At 40.8% G+C, this 19,167-nt stretch overlaps 2 protein-coding genes across 5 annotated transcripts in view; both read right to left on the bottom strand.

Annotated features, from left to right (window-relative positions):
* LOC310734956 (choline O-acetyltransferase-like) overlaps positions 1-757 on the bottom strand; it is a 25,807-nt gene extending 25,050 nt beyond the window's left edge. For all 4 annotated transcript variants that reach the window (XR_014536177.1, XM_083557482.1, XM_083557483.1 and 1 more), the window contains exon 1: positions 705-757. The gene's annotated coding sequence lies outside the window, so the exon portion shown is untranslated. The remainder of the gene's footprint in view (positions 1-704) is intronic.
* Positions 758-2,007: 1,250 nt separating this feature from the next.
* slc18a3b (solute carrier family 18 member 3b) lies at positions 2,008-5,208 on the bottom strand. Its single transcript, XM_083557507.1, has one exon. The coding sequence runs from the start codon at positions 4,291-4,293 to the stop codon at positions 2,758-2,760; it is 1,536 nt and encodes a 511-aa protein (XP_083413633.1). The 5' UTR covers positions 4,294-5,208; the 3' UTR covers positions 2,008-2,757.
* Positions 5,209-19,167: the final 13,959 nt, after the last annotated feature.

Below are 19,167 nucleotides of genomic sequence, written 5' to 3'. Positions count from 1 at the left end.
TCATGAGTGTAGAAATCGGTGCAGTTTTATTTAAAGAGAAATTAAAGTGCTGAGTAAAGAGATTTTATTCAGTGTATGATTTTAGACACACTGAGAGCGGGCTGGGGGTGCAAACTTTTGCACACAGCTATATATGCGTTTATACTGCAAATATTTGACGCAGAGTGAAACATAGAAAATAATTGTGCAGTTAATAATATCCGGTGTATTTGCGGTACTTTCTTGCGGTTCTAGTTTGAAAGTGAAACTGGAGATGTGCATTAGGGGGAATGCAGCCGTGCGCGTGCAAACATCACGCGTTTCTTTTATTATTCTTATATGAGGAAGATTTATCAAATCCGAAATATCAATTCCGTTTAATACAAAATGACATCAAATACTAATTATTAATAATAGGAATAATAATGATGATTAAATTCGCTGAACATGATGTAATAAAAAAAGGAAAATACAGAAGCAGCCTGCAGAAGTAATCTATAATTCTGTAATATTAGATTTAATATAACAGATTTTATTCTTCACTCTCAGAAACATAAATCAGTTCTTTTCCCATTGCATTATTTCAGCAGGAGTTTTTTCCTAATGCACTCTTATTTATATAAAACATGTTTTTATCATGAATTTATTCCTATTTAATTATTATGACTGTTATTATTATTATTATTATTATTATTATTATTATTATTATAATGATGATGAATTACCTGTGGAGTGGATCAGAAGTTCCCGTGCGCGCGCTCCGTACAACCCATCTTCCTCGCGCTTCTCTTTCCGCGCGCACTTTCCCCGATACCCCCCCCCCCTCCCTCCCCTCCATCCCCTCCCTGTTTAGCCCCCCAGGCTGTCATGCTGAAACCACGCCCCCAAACACCCCCCTCTACCCCCGCCCTCAATTAATCGGACGCGCTGTGTTTGGTCAGTTGGGGTCCGTGAAAGTCTCCATTTGACCAATCAGGTGTCTATCTGACAGGCTTGATCAGGAGCTCTCTGAGACATGAGCTCAGTATGTTAGGACAGAGAGAGAGAGAGAGAGACAGAGGGGTTAGGAGAGAGATAGAGAGAGAGACAGAGGGTGGACAGAGACAGAGGGTGGACAGAACAAAAACGTATTCAAATCTTACAGGTTTAAAGGAAAATGGCATTAATTATTACAAGTTCCATATGACCTCAATTATTTATTATCTTTGGTTTCAGAAAACCAAATAAAGAAAACTTCATTCTTTATTCTGTATTTATTCGTATATATATATATATAATTTAATGTACAAGTGATTCACATCGTTGCCGATTTAAAAAATCAATTAATTAATTAGGATATTTTTTTATTTAATAAAGAAAAAAAATCTATAAAAAAAAATGAAACTATCCGGTATATTTAAATATTTTATTTTTTAATCAATAGTATAATAATATAATATAATAATATCAAATAATGATCATTATATTATCATTCTATTCTATGAGACATGATTTCTTTTTAATTTATAATTATTTATTGTTTATTGTTTTTAAATATTTATATACACACACAAACACACACACACACACACACACACACATACACACACACACACACACACACACACACACACACACACACACACACACACACACACAAGTAATGTACATCCTGTTGGATTTCAGTCTTTTTATATATATATATATATATATAAAACAGAAGAATTATCAATAAAAAAAGTCTAATAATTAGCCAGAATATCTTCTTTTTTTCACATTATCCTATTATTAATAAACAACAATTTCATTTTTTATTTCATTATTTATTTATTTATTTATTTACACAAAAAAACTCAAACCACTGAAACGTGTCTCCAGACATTTATTATCAAAATGATCATGATAGATAAGAAGACTCCAATCTGACATTACAAGTTTATTTCTTTTTCAACATTTCAGTCTTATAGATTTAATATTTAATATCCACATATTCACACACTGAGCATTTACACCCATTTACAAATATATACATGTTATAGAATAGTTCAGTGTTTAAAAGATATTTCTTTAGACTGCAGGAAACAGGTTGATGTTCGTACATTTTTTTTTACAACAAATAAAATCATTTCGATTATTTTACATCAAAATAAGCTATTGTTTTATTAGTATTGAAATATACGTGGTGGAATTTTCTCTACATGTCATTTCTGTATGTTTACGCTGATGTTCTGAATTGCGACTTTATTTCATGACTATGATCAACTTTTTCATGAGAACTTCACAGTACAAGCAGCAGTGTGGAAATTAACGTTCTGTGTGACACTACAATGATTTTTTTCACAGAACATGAGAAGACTGTTGGTTTTAGGAGAGCGTTTATGTTAGAATTAAATCACACTATGCTTTGGAATAAGAAGGTTCCCAGAATCAATAGGATTTTTTCCCATGAAAACTGTAGATAGTTGGTTAAATATTTTTGTGGTTCTATACAGAGCTGCTATAAAATGTCAAATGTTTGACCCTCTGAGAAAGCTCCTGTGTCCTGTCTCTAAAAGAACCTGTCTAGAACCCCTGAAGAACCTGTTGGCAGCAATAACTCGTGGATATATAAATAAATGAGGTATTTTTTCCTTGAATTTCCTTGAAATTCATTTAAATGGTTCTTCCACATGTTTCTTCTCCCTCCAGTAACCGTTAACAAACAAATGTACATTTCTTTTAGAAACTTACATCAATGAACATGTGTTTAAAGTGTTTGGCAAAGAACCTTCTCCAGCACCTTTATATCTGAGTGTAATTTTAAGTATACTCTGGTCCTGATGAGTCCTCCTCTGAGAATGACCTCGAGCCGAAGCCATCCTTGATGGGCAGAGCGTTGGTTGTGCTGAGGCTATTGGTGTTTGTGGTGGTGCTCATTCCTTTCCTTTTCAACTTGCGTTCCTCCATCTTGATGGTGTCGTAGAGTCCTGTGGGACCCTCCTCCAGCAGGACGTTCCTCTCTGAGTGGGACGGCTTCATCTGGCAGACGTGTCGCAGCACAAGCAGAGTGGGAGCGTACAGCATGTTGACGAGGCCCATGCCCAAGTTGAGCTGGACAAATCCCAAGTTATGGACGATCTGTCCGGCCACGATGGGCCCCATGGCGTAGGCCACGGAGTACGAGATATCTGCGATGGCGTAGACGCTGCCGTACACAGACACGTGACGGACGTCGACGAGAAAAGCCAGCGTGGGCAACAGTGCTGTGTCGACCAGCGCAATCCCGAAGCAGATGCCACATAGAGGCACCATGAGCTGTCCAAAGTTTTTGCAGGCTGGTACGGTGCATGAGCTGGCACCGATGATCACCATGCCCAGAGCACCGTAGAACCACTGCAGGTGCGGGTACTTGGCTGCCAGTTTGACGGTCATGTACACGCCGAAAATATGTGGGAAGAAGGAGGGCAGCCATGTCAGGCCCATTTCCCACTTTGTGGAGTGCATTGTGGTCTCCATCCAGTTGGCCACAGTTGGCTCTAGAAAGGCCAAAGGTATGTTGCACACCGTAAGCGCTCCGGCTACCACGGCGATATACGGGTCCACCATGAGCCTTTGAATTGGTGTTCCGATGGGCATGTTCTCACGTGAGCGGTCTGAAAAGGGCTTGATCACAGTCAGCAGCAGTAAACCATCAGCCAGGCAGACGCACGCCAAAACCACAAACGGTACGCGCTTACCGGCAAACTCGTACAGCACGCCGCCGAACGGGGGCGCCACGAGACTCCCAAACGATATGAACGCCAGGGCGATACCGAGCGCTCGTCTGCGCTCCGCCTCCTCCGTGTACCTGTCGGCGATCATGGCGATGCCCGAAGTGTCTGCAAACGCGGAGCCGAGACCCTGCAGACTGCGTGCCATGAACAAGGTGGCGTAGTTCTCAGCAAACGCGAACACGCTGGTGGACAAGAACATGATCGTCAGTCCGATCAGGAGCGGGATGTCATAACCCACCCGGTCAATAAACGTCCCCGATAAAGGGTTCACAAGCAGCTGGACGATGGCTTTGGAGGCGAACAGCACTCCTATCTTCATATCCAGGTTCTCCTTGGTGCTGGCGGTGGAGTTGTTACTGTGCGCTTCGTTCTCGCTCTCCAGGTCGGCCAGGTAGTCTGGGATGATTGGAACGATCACCATGTACAGCATGTTGTCTAAAAGCAGCGCCACGCACACGCTCACTAAGATGATCCTCCTCTGGCGCTCGGGATCGTGCACTGCCCCGCCGAACTGCTTCGTCCTCTCCGAAAGTTTCTGCGCAGCTGATCTGGCCATCCCGAGAGAACCTCCAGACTCCTCCATGCTTCAGAGTGAAGGAAATATATATATCTCCAACTGCTTTTTTTCTACTGATCTGTTTTATCTTTCCTCCCCGAAGCGCGAGGTTTCCCACCTCCGAGTCCTTCAGCTAACCAAGACCACCTCCGGGTTTCTGAGTCCTTCAGCACACCAAAAACCACCTCCGGGTCTCTGAGTCCTTCAGCTCACCAACTTTCCATCTTCTCCACTCTGGATGCGTCTCCGGGCGTTGGCGTTGATTCTCTCTCTCTCTCTCTCTCTCTCTCTCTCTCTCTCTCTCTCTCTCTCTCTCTCTCTCTCTCTCTCTCTCTCTGCGCTTGCTTTCTTGTTTCTCCTCCTCACTTTCTTACTTTCTTTTTTCTCTTGTCTCCCTCTTTATTTTTCTGAAGATGCTTCTATCAGGATCCACAAACCGCCGCGCTGCAATTGAACTGACAGCTGTGAGTTCACATGGATTTCAGGGTTTATTTTGTCCTCATCTCTCTCTCTCTCTCTCTCTCTCTCTCTCTCTCTCTCTCTCTCTCTCTCTCTCTCTCTCTCTCTCTGTCTCTGATCTATAAATGGATTCGCATTGACCAATCAGAAGTGGAAACAGAAGTACTCGAGCTCTCGAGCATCACATTCTTCGCAATGTGTGTGTGTGTGTGTGTGTGTGTGTGTGTGTGTGTGTGTGTGTGTGTGTGTGTGTGTGTGTGTGTGTGTGTGTGTGATGTATAGAGAGAGACAAATAGACTTACAAAGTAAACGCACAAAATCAGAAAGCTGTGAGTGTGAAATAGTTTAAACCCCAATTGTCTTAAACTTAAATAAAAATATACACATGTAAATAAACAATTAAATTGAAATATAAATTCAAATATAAGCTTTAAACACCACACAGGACATTCTATATAAGCAAAGTGTATTATGCAGAAGAATCAGAAATAATATTAGGGCAAAATAATAAAAATAAACAAGAAATGATGTAATGAGATTTAATAATAATGATAATAATAATAATAATAATAATAATAATATTAATAATAATCTGAATATTATTATTAATAATAATAATAATAATAATAATAATAATAATAATGATGATATTTAAAATAAAAAAATTTAATATTTAAAAATATATATCCTTTAAATAAACAGAACAGAAAGGAGAAATGTAAGGAATATTAAGAAATTTGAATAATCAAAAAAATAAATAATTATTATTAAGGTCACAGAAGGACACGATCTCATTCTGTGGGTTTAAATAAACTGTTCATGTTTAATGTTTAATATAAAGCACACATTTCCTCTAAACCTGATGCTCTGGATACAAAAACCCCAGAGGGAAAAGTCAATACAAATATTTTCAGTGAAAACTAAGCTATTGCGCAGAGACACTGCCACCTAGTGTTCACATCATCACTGCACACATCATCAACATCATCAGTATTTTAAATTCTGAGTTCAAATCAAATTCCTACAAAATAATCTGTCTTCTGGATTGTTCCTGGAACTGAGACATGAGGAGGAATACGAGGTTTTATTTCTGAAACTAGTACTTTTATTACTTTTATAAGTTTTAGGCAGGTATGAATACAATCAGGTAGGTTGTTTGGACATCTTGGAGAGCTTACCTCAGATTTTCTGTGAATGGAGGCTCCTCAAATCCTTCTGTCTCTTCGTGTAATCTCAGACAGACTCGATGATGTTGAGATCAGGACTTTGGGGAGGCCATAACTATCACTTCCAGTTAAACTACTTGTTCTCCTCTACACTGATAGTTCTTAATAAAATTGGCTGTGTGTTTGGGATCGTTGTCCTGCTGCAGAATAAATTTAGGCCCAATCAGACACCTCCCTGATGGTACTGCATGATGGAGAATGATCTGCCTGTATTTTTCACCATTGAGCACATCATTAATCCTGAAAAATGCAGCTCCAAACCTGCATGAAACCTCCACCACCATGCTTTACTGTTGCCTGCAGACACTCATTATTGTGCTGCTGTCCAGCACTTCAGCAAACATCCTGCCTCCTGACTGATCAGTTCAGTGCACCTGCTGCCATGTTTCTGCCCTTAGTTCCTCTGTTCTCAGAGGTGAGACATAAAACCTTGTTTCAAAGTCAGAGCTTTCACTTTTTGACTGCAATTCTTCCATGAAGATCACTTCTGGCCAGATTCCTCCAGGCAGTAAATAGGTTTATCTGGGTGCTACTGGTTTCCTCCTTCATGTTTTTCAAAAACAAAATCCTTTTCTTCTTCTGCTTCTTATTTCTGTACATTTTGTTTTCGATTTTTTAATAGAGATATTTAAGAATATCAGCAGTAAATCTGACTGTTGTAAATATGAAAAAATGGGATGTGAAGCATAAACATTATTTGTTCGTATTTGTTTGTTATTGAAGATTTTTAAAATTATGAATTGTAAAGTTCAATGTCCAAAAGTGACATCACACTAAAGTGAACACATAATCAATCACTAAATTAGTCAATAAATCAGTCAATCAAATAACTATATTTTCCAGAACAAATATTTCCACTATAAAAAATTATAATAAATATATTACTATTATTCATTTTCTATTTTTAATGTAAAATATAATTTATTACAGTAATTATCACATATTTGATGTGCAAATGTGGTGCATTTTTATGAAGGTAATTAAAATATAAAATATTTGACTAACACTAACCCTAAATCAATCAATAATAATAATAAATATAATAATATAATAATAAATTACATGCGGGATTTTTCTGCTATGATTCTTCATATTGACTAACTCAAATGTAATAACTATTCTTATTTAAAATGTTACACATATAAACTACATGAATAATTCCTAAATACTGTATACATTAATTTATGGACATGTCGTTTCATTCATGAGCTGCTATTCTTGCAGTCTCCACAAGAGGCCAGCAAAGAGCTATAAACGACCAAACGACTCACACAGGTTACAAGCGCTGTGATTTGGTTGTACACAAACTGTGTTCCTCAAAAGTTATTAAAAGGTTCAACAAGTTTCTCTTTTTGAATATGTGCAATATAGAAATGCTTGATCCAGACTTGATCACTGTGGCATCTCTAGGGTTGGGGAGGAAAGTTGTGGTAGGGCAAGGTGGAGTTATTTAGGTTCGGGATAGGATTGAATTTGGGTTAGTGTTGATTTAGTGTTAGGTTGAGGGAAGACTCATCTGATGTGAAACATCTGCACATACTTCCTCAATTTATATATATATATATATATATATATATATATATATATATATATATATATATATATATATATATAAAATCATAATATATTAATACTTTTATATTAAAAGTTTGATTTATACATTAGCTACCAGCTGGGGTTCAGATGGGGCTCGGGTATATTGAGGGTAAGGGTTAAATTAGCGTTGACAGGGTTGATTTAGATTTTGCGTTGAGTAAAGTATAGGGGTATGGGGTTAGTTTGGGTTCAGTTAGAGTTAATGTTGAGCTTTGTTTAGGGTTAGGGTTAGAGTTAAGGTTAGAGTTAGGGTTAGAGTTAGCGTTAGGGAAAGGGTTATGGTTAGGGTTAAAGTTAGGGTTAGAGTAACGGTTGGGGTTAGAGTTACAGTTAGGGTTAGGGTTAGAATAAGGGTTTGGGTTAGAGTTAGGGTTTGGGTTAGAGTTTCAGTTACAGTTAGGGTTAGGGTTGGGGTTAAGGTTAGCAGTTAGGGTTAGGGTTTAGGGTTAGGGTTGGGGTTAGTGTTAGGATTTAGGGTTAGGGTTAGGGCTAGAAATTAGGGTTAGGGTTAGAGTTAAAGTTAGAGTTAGGGTTAGGGTTAGGGTTAGAGTTAGGGTTAGGGTTAGGGTTAGAGTTAGGGTTAGGGTTAGAGTTAGGGTTAGGTATAGGGATAGGGTTAGGGTTAGAGTTAGGGTTAGAGTAACGATTAGGGTAAGAGTTAAGGTTTGGGTTAGCATTAGAGTTAGGGTTAGGGTTAGAGTGAGAGTTAGGGTTAGAGATAGGGTTGGGGTTAGCGTTAGAGTTAGGGTTAGGGTTAGAGTTGGGTTTAGCATTAGAGTTAGGGTTAGGGTTAGGGTTAGAGTGAGAGTTAGGGTTAGGGTTAAAGTTAAAGTTGAGCTTTGTTTAGGGTTAGAGGATGAAGTTAGGGTTGAGCTTTGTTTCGGTTTAGAGGTTGGGGTTGGGGTTGGGGTTAGGGTTAGGGTTAGAGTTATGGTAAGAGTAAGAGTTAGGGAAACGATTAGAGTTAGGGTTAGAGTTAGAGCTAGGGTTCGAGTAACGGTTAGGGTTAGAGTTAGGGTTGGGTTTATGGTTAATGTTAGAGTTAGGGTTAGGGTTAGAGTTAGGGTTGGGGTTAGCGTTAGGTTTAGGGTTAGAGTCAGGGTTAGGGTTAGAGTTGGGGTTAGGGATAGGGTTAGGGTTAGAGTAAGGGTTAAAATTAGGGTTAGAGTTAGCGTTAGGGTTAGGGATAGAGCTAGGATTGGAGTTAGGGTTAGGGTTAGAGTTAGGGTTAGAGTTAGAGTTAGGGTTAGAGTTAGGGTTTGGGTTAGAGTTACAGTTACAGTTAGGGTTAGAGTTAGGGTTAGAGTTAGGGTTAGGGTTAGGCTTAGGGTTAGCGCTTGGGTTGGGGTTTGCATTAGAGTTAGGGTTAGAGTGAGAGTGAGAGTTAAAGTTGAGCTTTGTTTAGGGTTAGAGGTTGGGGTTAGGGTTGGGGTTGGCATTAGAGTTAGGGTTATGGTTAGAGTTAGGCTTAAGGTTAGAGTTAGGGTAAGGGTTACGATTAGAGTTAGAGTTAGTGTTATGTTTAGAGTGAGAGTTAGGGTTAGGGTTAGAGTGAGGGTTTGGGTTAGAGTTAGGGTTTGGGTTAGAGTCAGAGTTAGGGTTAGGGTTACGATTAGAGTTAGGGTTATGGTTAGAGTGCAAGTTAGGGTTAGAGTTAGAGTGAGGGTTTGGTTTAGAGTTAGGGTTTGGGTTAGAGTTGGGGTTGGGGTAAGCGTTAGAGTTAGGGTTAGGGTTAGAGTTGGGGTTAGGGTTAGAGTGAGAGTTAGGGTTAGGGCTAGAGTTAGGGATAGGGTTAGGGTTAGAGTTAGGGTTAAGGTTTGGGTTAGGGTTAGGGTTTGGGTTAGAGTTACAGTTAGGGTTAGAGTTAGAGTTAGGGTTAGAGTTAGGCTTAGGGTTAGAGTTAGGTTTGGGGTTAGGGTTAGGGTTACGATTATAGTTAGAGCTAGGGTTAGGGTTAGAGTTGGGGTTAGGGTTAGAGTGAGAGTTAGGGTTAGGGCTAGAGTTAGGGATAGGGTTAGGGTTAGAGTTAGGGTTAAGGTTTGGGTTAGGGTTTGGGTTAGAGTTACAGTTAGGGTTAGAGTTAGAGTTAGGGTTAGAGTTAGGCTTAGGGTTAGAGTTAGGGTTGGGGTTTGCATTAGAGTTAGGGTTAGGGTTAGAGTTGGGGTTAGCGTTAGAGTTAGGGTTAAAGTTGAGCTTTGTTTAGGGTAAGAGTTTGGGGTTAGGGTTGAGCTTTATTTAGGGTTAGAGGTCGGGGTTAGGGTTAGATTTGGGGTTAAAGTTAGAGATAGGGTTTGGGTTAGAGTTAGGGTTGGGGTAGGCGTTAGAGTTAGAGTTAGGGTTAGGGTTAGAGTTGGGGTTAGGGTAAGAGTGAGAGTTAGGGTTAGGGCTAGAGTTAGGGTTAGGGTTAGAGTTAGGGTTAAGGTTTGGGATAGGGTTTGGGTTAGAGTTACAGTTAGGGTTAGAGTTAGAGTTAGGGTTAGAGTTAGGCTTAGGGTTAGAGTTAGGGTTGGGGTTTGCATTAGAGTTAGGGTTAGGGTTAGAGTTGGGGTTAGTGTTAGAGTTAGGGTTAAAGTTGAGCTTTGTTTAGGGTAAGAGTTTGGGGTTAGGGTTGAGCTTTATTTAGGGTTAGATGTCGGGGTTAGGGTTAGATTTGGGGTTAAAGTTAGAGTTATGGTTAGAGTTAGCTTTAGGGTTAGAGTTAGGCTTAAAGTTAGGGTTAGGGTTAGAGTTACGATTAGAGTTACGATTAGAGTTAGAGTTAGTGTTATTGTTAGAGTGAGAGTTAGGGTTAGGTTTAGAGTGAGGGTTTGGGTTAGAGTTAGGGTTTGGGTTAGAGTTAGAATTAGGGTAAGGGTTAGAGTTAGGGTTAGGGTTATGATTAGAGTTAGTGTTATTGTTAGAGTGAGAGTTTGGGTTAGGTTTAGAGTTAGGGTTATGGTTAAAGTTAGGGTTTGGGTTAGCGTTAGAGTTTGGCTTATGGTTAGAGTTATGTCTGGGGTTAGCGTAAGAGTTAGGGTTAGCGTTAGCGTTAGAGTTAGGGTTAGAGTTAAATTTGAGCTTTGTTTATGGTTAGAGGTTGGGGTTAGGGTTGAGCTTTGTTTAGGGTTAGAGGTTGGGGTGGGGGTTGGGGTTAGGGTTGGGGTTAGGGTTAGGTTTAGGTTTAGGGTTAGATTTAGGCTTAAAGTTAGGGTTAGCTTTAGGGTTAGGGTTAGAGTTAGGGTTAGAGTTAGGGTTAGGGTTACGATTATAGTTAGGGTTAGAGTTAGAGCTAGGGTTAGGGTTAGAGTTGGGGTTAGCGTTTAAAGTTAGGGTTAGGGTTAGAGTTAGAGTTGAGCTTTGTTTAGAGTTAGAGGTTGGGGTTACGGTTGGGGTTAGAGTTAGAATTGAGCTTTGTTTAGGGTTAGAGATAGGGTTAGAGTTAGGGTTTGGATTAGTGTTACAGTTAGGGTTAAAGTTAGGGTTAGTGTTAAGGTTAGAGTTAGGTTTAGAGTTAGAGCTAGGTTAAAGTTAGGGTTAGGTTTAGAGTTAGGGTTTGGGTTAGAGTTACAGTTACAGTTAGGGTTAGATTTAGGGTTAGGGTTAAGGTTAGGGTGAGAGTTAGGGTTAAAGTTAGAGGTGAACTTTGTTTAGGGTTAGAGGTTAGGGTTATGGTTGGGGTTAGCGTTAGAGTTAGGGCTAGAGTTAGAGTTGGGGTTAGGGTTGGGGTTAGCGTTAGAGTTAGTGCTAGGTCTATGGTTAGGGTTAGAGTTAGGGTTAGGGTTGGGGTTAGCTTTAGAGTTATGGTTAGAGTTAGAGTTAGGCTTAGGGTTGGAGTTAGAATTGAGTTTTGTTTAGGGTTAGAGATTGGGGTTAGGGTTGAGGTTGGGGTTAGGGTTTAGAGTTGTTTAAGGTTAGAGGTTGGGGTTAGAGTTAAGTTGTGGTTTGGGGTTAGTGTTAGGGTTTAGGGTTGGTGTTAGGGTTGGGGTTAGGTTTAGAGTTAGGGTTAGAGTTAGGCTTAGGGTTAGAGTTAGGGTTAGGGTTTGCCTTAGAGTTAGGGTTAGAGTTGGGGTTAGCGTTAGAGTTAGGGTTAGGTTTAGAGTAAAAGTTAAAGTTGAGCTTTCTTTAGGGTTAGAGGTTGGGGTTAGGGTTGAGCTTTATTTAGGGTTTGAGGTTGGGGTTATGGTTCGGGTTAGGGTTAGCTTTAGATTTAGGGTTATGGTTAGAGTTAGAGTTAGGTTTAGGGTTAGAGTTAGGCTTAAAGTTAGGTTTATAGTTAGGGTTAGGGTTACGATTAGAGTTAGGGTTATGGTTAGAGTGAGAGTTAGGGTTAGAGTGACGGTTTGAATTAGAGTTAGGGTTTGGGTTAGAGTTAGGGTTGGGGTTAGCGTTAGAGTTAGGGTTATGGTTAGGGTTAGAGTCAGGGTTAGGGTAAGAGTGAGAGCTAGGGTTAGGGTTAGGGCTGGGGTTAGCATTAGAGTTAGGGTTAGGGTGAGAGTTAGGCTTAGGGTTAGAGTTAAAGTTGAGCCTTGTTTATGGTTAGAGGTTGGGGTTAGGGTTGAGCTTTGTTTAGGGATAGAGGTTGGGGTTAGGGTTAGGGTTGGGGTTAGCATTAGAGTTAGAATTAGGGTTAGGTTTAGGTTTGGAGTTAGGCTTAAAGTTAGGGTTAGAGTTAGGGTTAGGGTTAGAGTTAGAGTTAAAGTTAGGTTTAGTGTTAGGTTTAGAGTTAGGGTTAGAATTTGGGTTACAGTCAGGGTTAGAGTTAGGGTTAGCGTTAGAGTTAGTGTTAGAGTTAGAGTTGAGCTTTGTTTAGGGTTAGAGATTGGGGTTAGGGTTGGGGTTAGCGTTAGAGTTAGGGCTAGGGTTAGGGTTAGACTTAGGTTTATTGTTAGAGATAGGGTTAGGGTTAGAGTTAGAGTTATGGCTAAGGTTAGAGTTAGGGTAGAGTTAATGTTATGGTCAGAGTTAGTGTTAGGGTTAGGGTTAGAGTTAGGGTTAGAGATAGAGTTATGGTTAGGGTTAGAGTTTCGGTTAACCCTAACCCTAACCCTAGTGTTAGGTGTATGGTTAGGGTTAGAATTAGGGTTAGGTTTGGGGTTACCTTAAGAGTTAGAGTTAGAGTTTAACTTTGTTCAGGGTTTGAGATTGGGGTTAGGGTTGCGGTTGGGGTTAGGGTTAAGGTTTAGCTTTGTTTAAAGTTAGAGGTTGGGGTTAGGGTTAAGGTTCGTTTGTGGTTTGGTTTGGGGTTACTTTTAGGGTTGGGGTTGGGGTTAGGGTTGGAGTTAGGGCTAGGGTTAGAGTTAGGGCTAGGGTTAGGCTTAGAGTTAGGGTTGACCTTTGTTTATGGTTAGAGGTTGGTGGTTGTGGTTAGGGTTGGTGTTAGTGTTAGGGTTGGGGTTAGGGTTAGAGTTAGGGCTAGGGTTAGAGATTAGTGTTAGGGTTAGAGTTAGGGTTGGGGTTAGGGTTGAGCTTTTTTTAGTGTTAGAGTTAAAGTTAGGGTTTAGAGTTAGGGTTAGATTTGAGCTTTGTTTAGGGTTAGAGGTTGGGGTAAGGGTTAGTGTTGGGGTTAGGGCTGGGGTTGTGGTTAGGGTTAGAGTTATGGTTAGGTGTTAGTGTTGGGGTTAGAGTTAGGGTTATGGTTAGGGGTTTAGTGTTAGGGTTAGAGTTAGGGGTGGGGTTAGGGTTAAGCTTTGTTTGGGGTTAGAGGTTGAGGTTAAGGTTAGAATTAGGAGTTGGGGTTAGGGTTGGGGATAAGGTTAGGATTAAGGGTTAGTGTTAGGGTTGGGGTTGGGGTTAGGGTCATACCACTGACCCACAGAGGCTTCATTAACAAACAGGGGCTTCAACTTTATAACCAACTAGACTAAACACTACACCATGAGTCAATAGAGACAAGTTGGGTCATTTCTGTTTTTAATCCTTCAGCACCCTACAGTCTTTAGGAAAATAGTGTGATTCCGCAGTTTAGCCTCAAGTGGGTGCTGTGTATTATTTTGTAGAGATCCAGGTTTTTTTATTAGAGCAGTTTGTGACCCACCAAAATTATTTTCTTTACATATCCTTTCTGATTGGAAAGTGGGATGCAAACACATTGTCAGCCATGAGACACATCTGAGAGTTAATGTACATCTGGAGTGGAGGTATGGTATACCTATAGAAAAATGGTACACATGCTCAAATATATAGTACTTCTGGAGCAGAGCGATCTAAATTACTGGAACCATGTCCTATGGTCTGATTAGACACAGATAAACTTGTTCGGCTTTGATGGTCTCCAGCATGTGTGGAGACGCCCTGGTGAGGAGAAGCAAGAAAGTGTGTCTTGCCTACAGTCAAGCATGGTGGTGGCAGCATCATGGTCTGGGGCTGCATGAGTGCTGCTGGTACTGAGGCGATACGGTTCATTGAGGGAAGCATGGATTCCAACATGTACTGTAACATTCTGAAGTAGAACATGATGCCTCCCTTCAAAATCTGGCCCAAACCACAGTTTTAAAAAAAAAAAGGATGTTTTCAGACCTGTACCCTATTAAGCACCTGTGGGCCTCAAGCAGAAGGTGAAGAAGCTCCATGTGTTTAACATCCAGCAGCTCCGTGATGTCATTATGAAGAAGTGGAAGAGGATCCCAGCAACAACCTGTGCAGCTCTGGTGAATTCCACACCCAGGAGGATAAAAGCAGTGCTGGATAACGATGTGCTCCACACAATATTCACAATTTGGACACAGTTTTACATGTTCACTGAGGGTGCACTCACTTTAGTTGCCATTTAGACAATTATGTCTGTATGTTGTTTTTTTGAGGACAGTAAATCTGTACTGCTACACAAACTGCACATTGATACTCCAAAAAATATGCAAGTTTCATTTCTATATTATTGACCCTTGATAAAATACTAAAATGACTGCTGAAATGTGAGGGGGGCACTTACTTTTGTGAGATACTGTACATTGAAGACCTGGAGGTCTGGTACCCCTGTATGGCACAATAACTCAGAACCTTAACCTTTAAACCGTGACTGCCCTCTGTGTGTGTGTGTGTGTGTGTGTGTGTGTGTGTGTGTATTTGGTGGGTGAGTGTTAGAAAGTGCTGTTCACTGTAATGAATTACAGCCGTGAGCTTCTGACAGAAGTATTACGTAAATACGATCTAATCCAGATTACACTTCCTCTCTAATCCTTTAAAATCATTTATGTACAAAACTCATTATGGAAATGTGCAGCTTTATATCACAGATTGGTGTGTGTGTGTGTGTGTGTGTGTGTGTGTGTGTGTGTGTGTGTGTGTGTGTGTGTTTGTGTGTGCATGTGTGTGTGTGTGTGTGTGTGTGTAATAACATGATTGACATCTGACCCTGAGCTTTTGTCCTGCAGTAATCAGCGTAATGTACAGCACGTGTGATTGAGTGTGGAAGGTCACAGTGCAGTATAAAAGTTGTGGACTCCTGATCATCGCTTTATGCTTCTTTGTTAAACATCCCAATCCACATTTATTCTCCTTTTGCTGTTATAATAAGTTTCAATCTTCTGGGAAGATTTTGTGGACATTAAAGTCAGGTACTGATGTAGGTGAGAAGGTGAGGAGGTTCCTGGGGTGCAGTCAGTGTTCACATTTATTCATGTTCAATAGTGTTGGAGTTCTACAGCAAGAGTTTTCCACTTCAACCATGGAATGCAGATCTTCATGGAGCTGGTTTTGTGCAGAAATGTCATGCTTTTTTTTGGTTTGGTCTCCAAGTTCAAGTGAAGGAAAAATGTTATGCTCCTGCATGTGTCTATGTGATAACAGTAGAAGAAGAATCACATTGCACCAGTCGGAAATGTGTGATGAAAGGAAATAATCATGTATTATTAGACCCCAGGCTGCAGAAGGATCACGGCTCCACCAACAGCTCCTCTGCAACAGATTTCAGATATGACGGGAAAAAAGTATTTCAGATTAATTAAATCTGTTCTCGAATTTCAAGTGGATTATAATTAATCGGATTAATCTGTTGACCGCGACTCGTCCTTTTGTAACATTCTGTTCTAAAGTCTAGTAAATATTTTGGAGTTTATTTCAGAGAAAAATCACAAACACTTTGTTTGCCATGCTTAAAAAAAGGGTTTATAAAATAATGATCTGATTTATTAAATCACTTCCAGGGCCAAAGAAACCCAAATACTGAGCGTGTGCAGATCGAAAGATAAAACTATGAAGATCAGAGTTAAGTGAATTTACCCTGTGTTTTAGATGTGTGGAAATGTATCATGTGACAAACAGGAGCCAATCAGAGGAGGACAGACACATGGAATAATAAACATCGACACTGCAACTGGTTATTTATTTATTTATTTGTTTGTTTGTTTATACCTAATTCTTCTGTTTCATTCAGCTTCTTCCATTAGGGGGCGCCACAGTGGATCATCCGTCTCCATACCCCTCTGTCCTCTACATCTGCCTCTTTCAAACGAACTACCTGCATGTCTTCCCTCACCACATCCATAAACCTCCTCCTTGTTCTTCCTTTTTTCCTCCTTCCTGGTGGCTCCATCCTCAGCATTCTCCTACTGATATACCCCATGTCCCTCCTCTGTACATGTCCAAACCATCTCAATCTCACTTCCCTCACCTTGTCTCCAAAATGTCCTACATGCGCTGTCCCTCTAATAAACTCATTTCTAATATTGTCCATCGTCATCATTTCCAATTAACATCTCAACATCTTCAGCTCTGCTACCTCCAGCTCCACCTTCTGTCTTTTACTCAATGCCACTGTCTCTAAACCATCCAACATCTCAGGTCTCACCACAGTCCTATAAACTTTCCCTTTCGCTCTAACAGATACTTTTCTATCACAAATCACTCCTGCTATCACTCTTCTCCACCCACTCCACCCTGCCTGCACTCTTTTCTTCACTTCTCTAACACACTCTCCATTACTTTGCACTGTTGACCCCCAGGTACCTGAATTCCTCCACCTTCTCCACCTCTTCTCCCTGCAACCGCACCCCTCCACTGCCCTCCCTCTCATTTACACACATGTACTCTGTCTTACTCCTACTGACTTTCATTCCCCTTCTCTCCAGCATATACCTCCACTTCTCCAGGCTCTTCTCCACCTGCTCCCTACTCTCACCACAAATGACAATATCATCCGCAAACATCACAGTCCATAGAGACTCCTGTCTGACCTCGTCCTTCAATCAGTCCATCACCACTGCAAACAGGAAAGGGTTTAGAGCCGATCCTTGATGCAGTCCAACCTCCACCTTGAACCAGTCTGTCTTTCCTACTGCACACTTCGCTGCTGTCACACTGTCCTCATACATGTCCTGCACCACCCTCACATACTTCTCCGACACACCAGACCTCCTCATACAATACCACAACTCCTCTCTCCACCCTGTCGTACGCTTTCTTTAAATCCACAAACACACAATGCAACTCCTTCTGACCTTCTCTATACTTCTCCATCAACATTCTCAAAGAAAATAATGCGTCTGTGGTGCTCTTCCTCGGCATGAAACCATACTGCTGCTCACAGATGGTCACCTCTTCTCTCAGCCTGGCTTCCACTACTCTTTCCCATAACTTCATGATGTGACTGATCAACTTAATTCCCCTGTAGTTACTGCAAGACTGCACATCTCCCTTATTCTTAACGATCAGTACCAGCACACCAGCATCAATAAAATAGCCTCAAGTTTACAAACAGAGAAGATTAAAGTGTCGGTACCCGAACCAAAGGTTTATTTACTTGAATTAACTAATTGTTTGTTTTTGGCTGCTTTGAGTGTATGGACTTTATATAAAAAAAAAAAAAAAAAAAAAAAAAAAAAAGATAAATGAAGATGAATAGAGAACTAAAAAAAACATATAAAACTCACCTGTCATGTTTTTATTCCCCACTAGGGGGCGCACCCCACACTTTGAAAACCATTAACATCGTTTACATTTGCAGCATTTAGCAGACGCCCTTATCCAGAGCGACGTACAAAAGTGTTTTGAGTCTCTAGTAATGAATGAATCTACACTGGTACTCAAGATTACAAACTTAATATACATATAACCCTTGAATTCTACAAACTTGGAAGTGCTAATTTAAGTATTTCAGGAAGATGAAGGTCTTCAGTCGTCGCTTGAAGATAGTCAGGGACTCTGCTGTACGGACATCTAGGGGAAGTTCATTCCACCATCTCGGTGCCAGAACAGAGAAGAGCCTTGAAGTGTACTTACCTCTCATTCTGAGAGAAGGTGGTACCAGTGGAGCAGTGCTGGAGGATCTCAGACAGCGTGGTGCAGTGTGAGATGTGATGAGGTCACTGAGGTAAGATAGTGCTGGTCCATTTTTAGCCTTGTAGGCATCATCAGTGTTTTGAATCTGATACGTTCAGCTACTGGAAGCCAGTGAAGGAGCAGCAGTGGGGTGGTGTGGGAGAACTTGGGCTGATTGAACGCAAGTCGTGCAGCTGCGTTTTGGATCATTTGCAGTGGATGAATAGCGTTCAGGGGAAGACCTGCCAGCAGAGAGCTGCAGTAGTCAAGTCTTGAAATCACAAGAGACTGAACAAGCACCTGGGCAGCCTGTGTGGACAGAAATGGTCGAATCCTTCGGATGTTGTAGAGAAGAAATCGACAAGAATGAGCAACATTAGCAACATGTGGGAAGAAGGACACTTCATTGTCCATAGTTACCCCAAGGTTACGAGCAGTGGCTGAAGGGGAGAGCAGAGAGTCATGAAGTGTTATTTGAAGATCTTGACCTGGAGATGAATCACCTGGGATGACCATCAGTTCTGTTTTGCTGGGGACCACTGCTTTATCCCTAATCAGTGATCCAGCGGTGATGGTTTTGAGGGAAAAACCTTCTGAGATGGTATGAGGAAGAAACTTTGAGAGAAACCAGCCTCAGAAAGGAACCCGACCTCGTCCTCAACCTTAAATGTCCATTTATTACACTTCTATCGTTGTTAAAGTTCTCACCTGTTCACTGATGGACACCTGAATGCATTCTAGCAGACTGTCTATAGGAATTACAATTTGAATCAATTTTCATGGATCTTGAGTTTAACCTCTGCAGGAACATCACGAATCTTTACACTACCTGTTCATGGGGAACCACCTTTAGATTACAAACACACGTGAAGCTTTCGCAAAGTCAATACTCAAAGGTTCCCATCGTGTACTATGTGTTGGGCGAGTGTGTTTGATCCGAAACTAATCCACACACAGAGAAGCATTGTTTACTCTGTGCTAATCACCTCACGGGGCTAAAATGCTCACTGAGGAGCGTCAACACATGGATTAAAGTGATTATTATTAATATAATATTCATAAATGATCTGTGCAGAGATAAAAAAATATCACCAGTCACTTGCGGGTTTCTCTTTACACGTGCAGTAATGCATTATTTACACATACAATCAAAAAACTTTCTTACCAAACACACGTTTAACCTCAACCTCAACTTCATATTATTATTTTACATATTCACAATTAAATGAGTTGGAAAGCGGTAGCGAAGTGGTTGAGATGATCGACCTCTGATTAGAAGGTCATGAGTTCATATCCCTGCTCCACCAATCTCACTGCTGGGCCCCTGGGGCCCCAGATGATGGCCCCTAATCATAACACACCAGAACATGATTTTTGCCTTTCAGTG

The sequence above is a fragment of the Silurus aristotelis genome, assembly GCF_946808225.1.
Source record: "Silurus aristotelis genome assembly, chromosome: 12".
Classification (NCBI taxonomy): domain Eukaryota; kingdom Metazoa; phylum Chordata; class Actinopteri; order Siluriformes; family Siluridae; genus Silurus; species Silurus aristotelis.
The sequence above is the reverse complement of the archived record's forward strand: the minus strand, read 5'-3'. Positions and strand labels throughout refer to the sequence as shown.

Coding starts and splice junctions, on each gene's coding strand:
- slc18a3b (XM_083557507.1), bottom strand. CDS start 4,293: ATGGAGGAGTCTGGAGGTTCTCTCGGGATGGCCAGATCAGCTGCGCAG.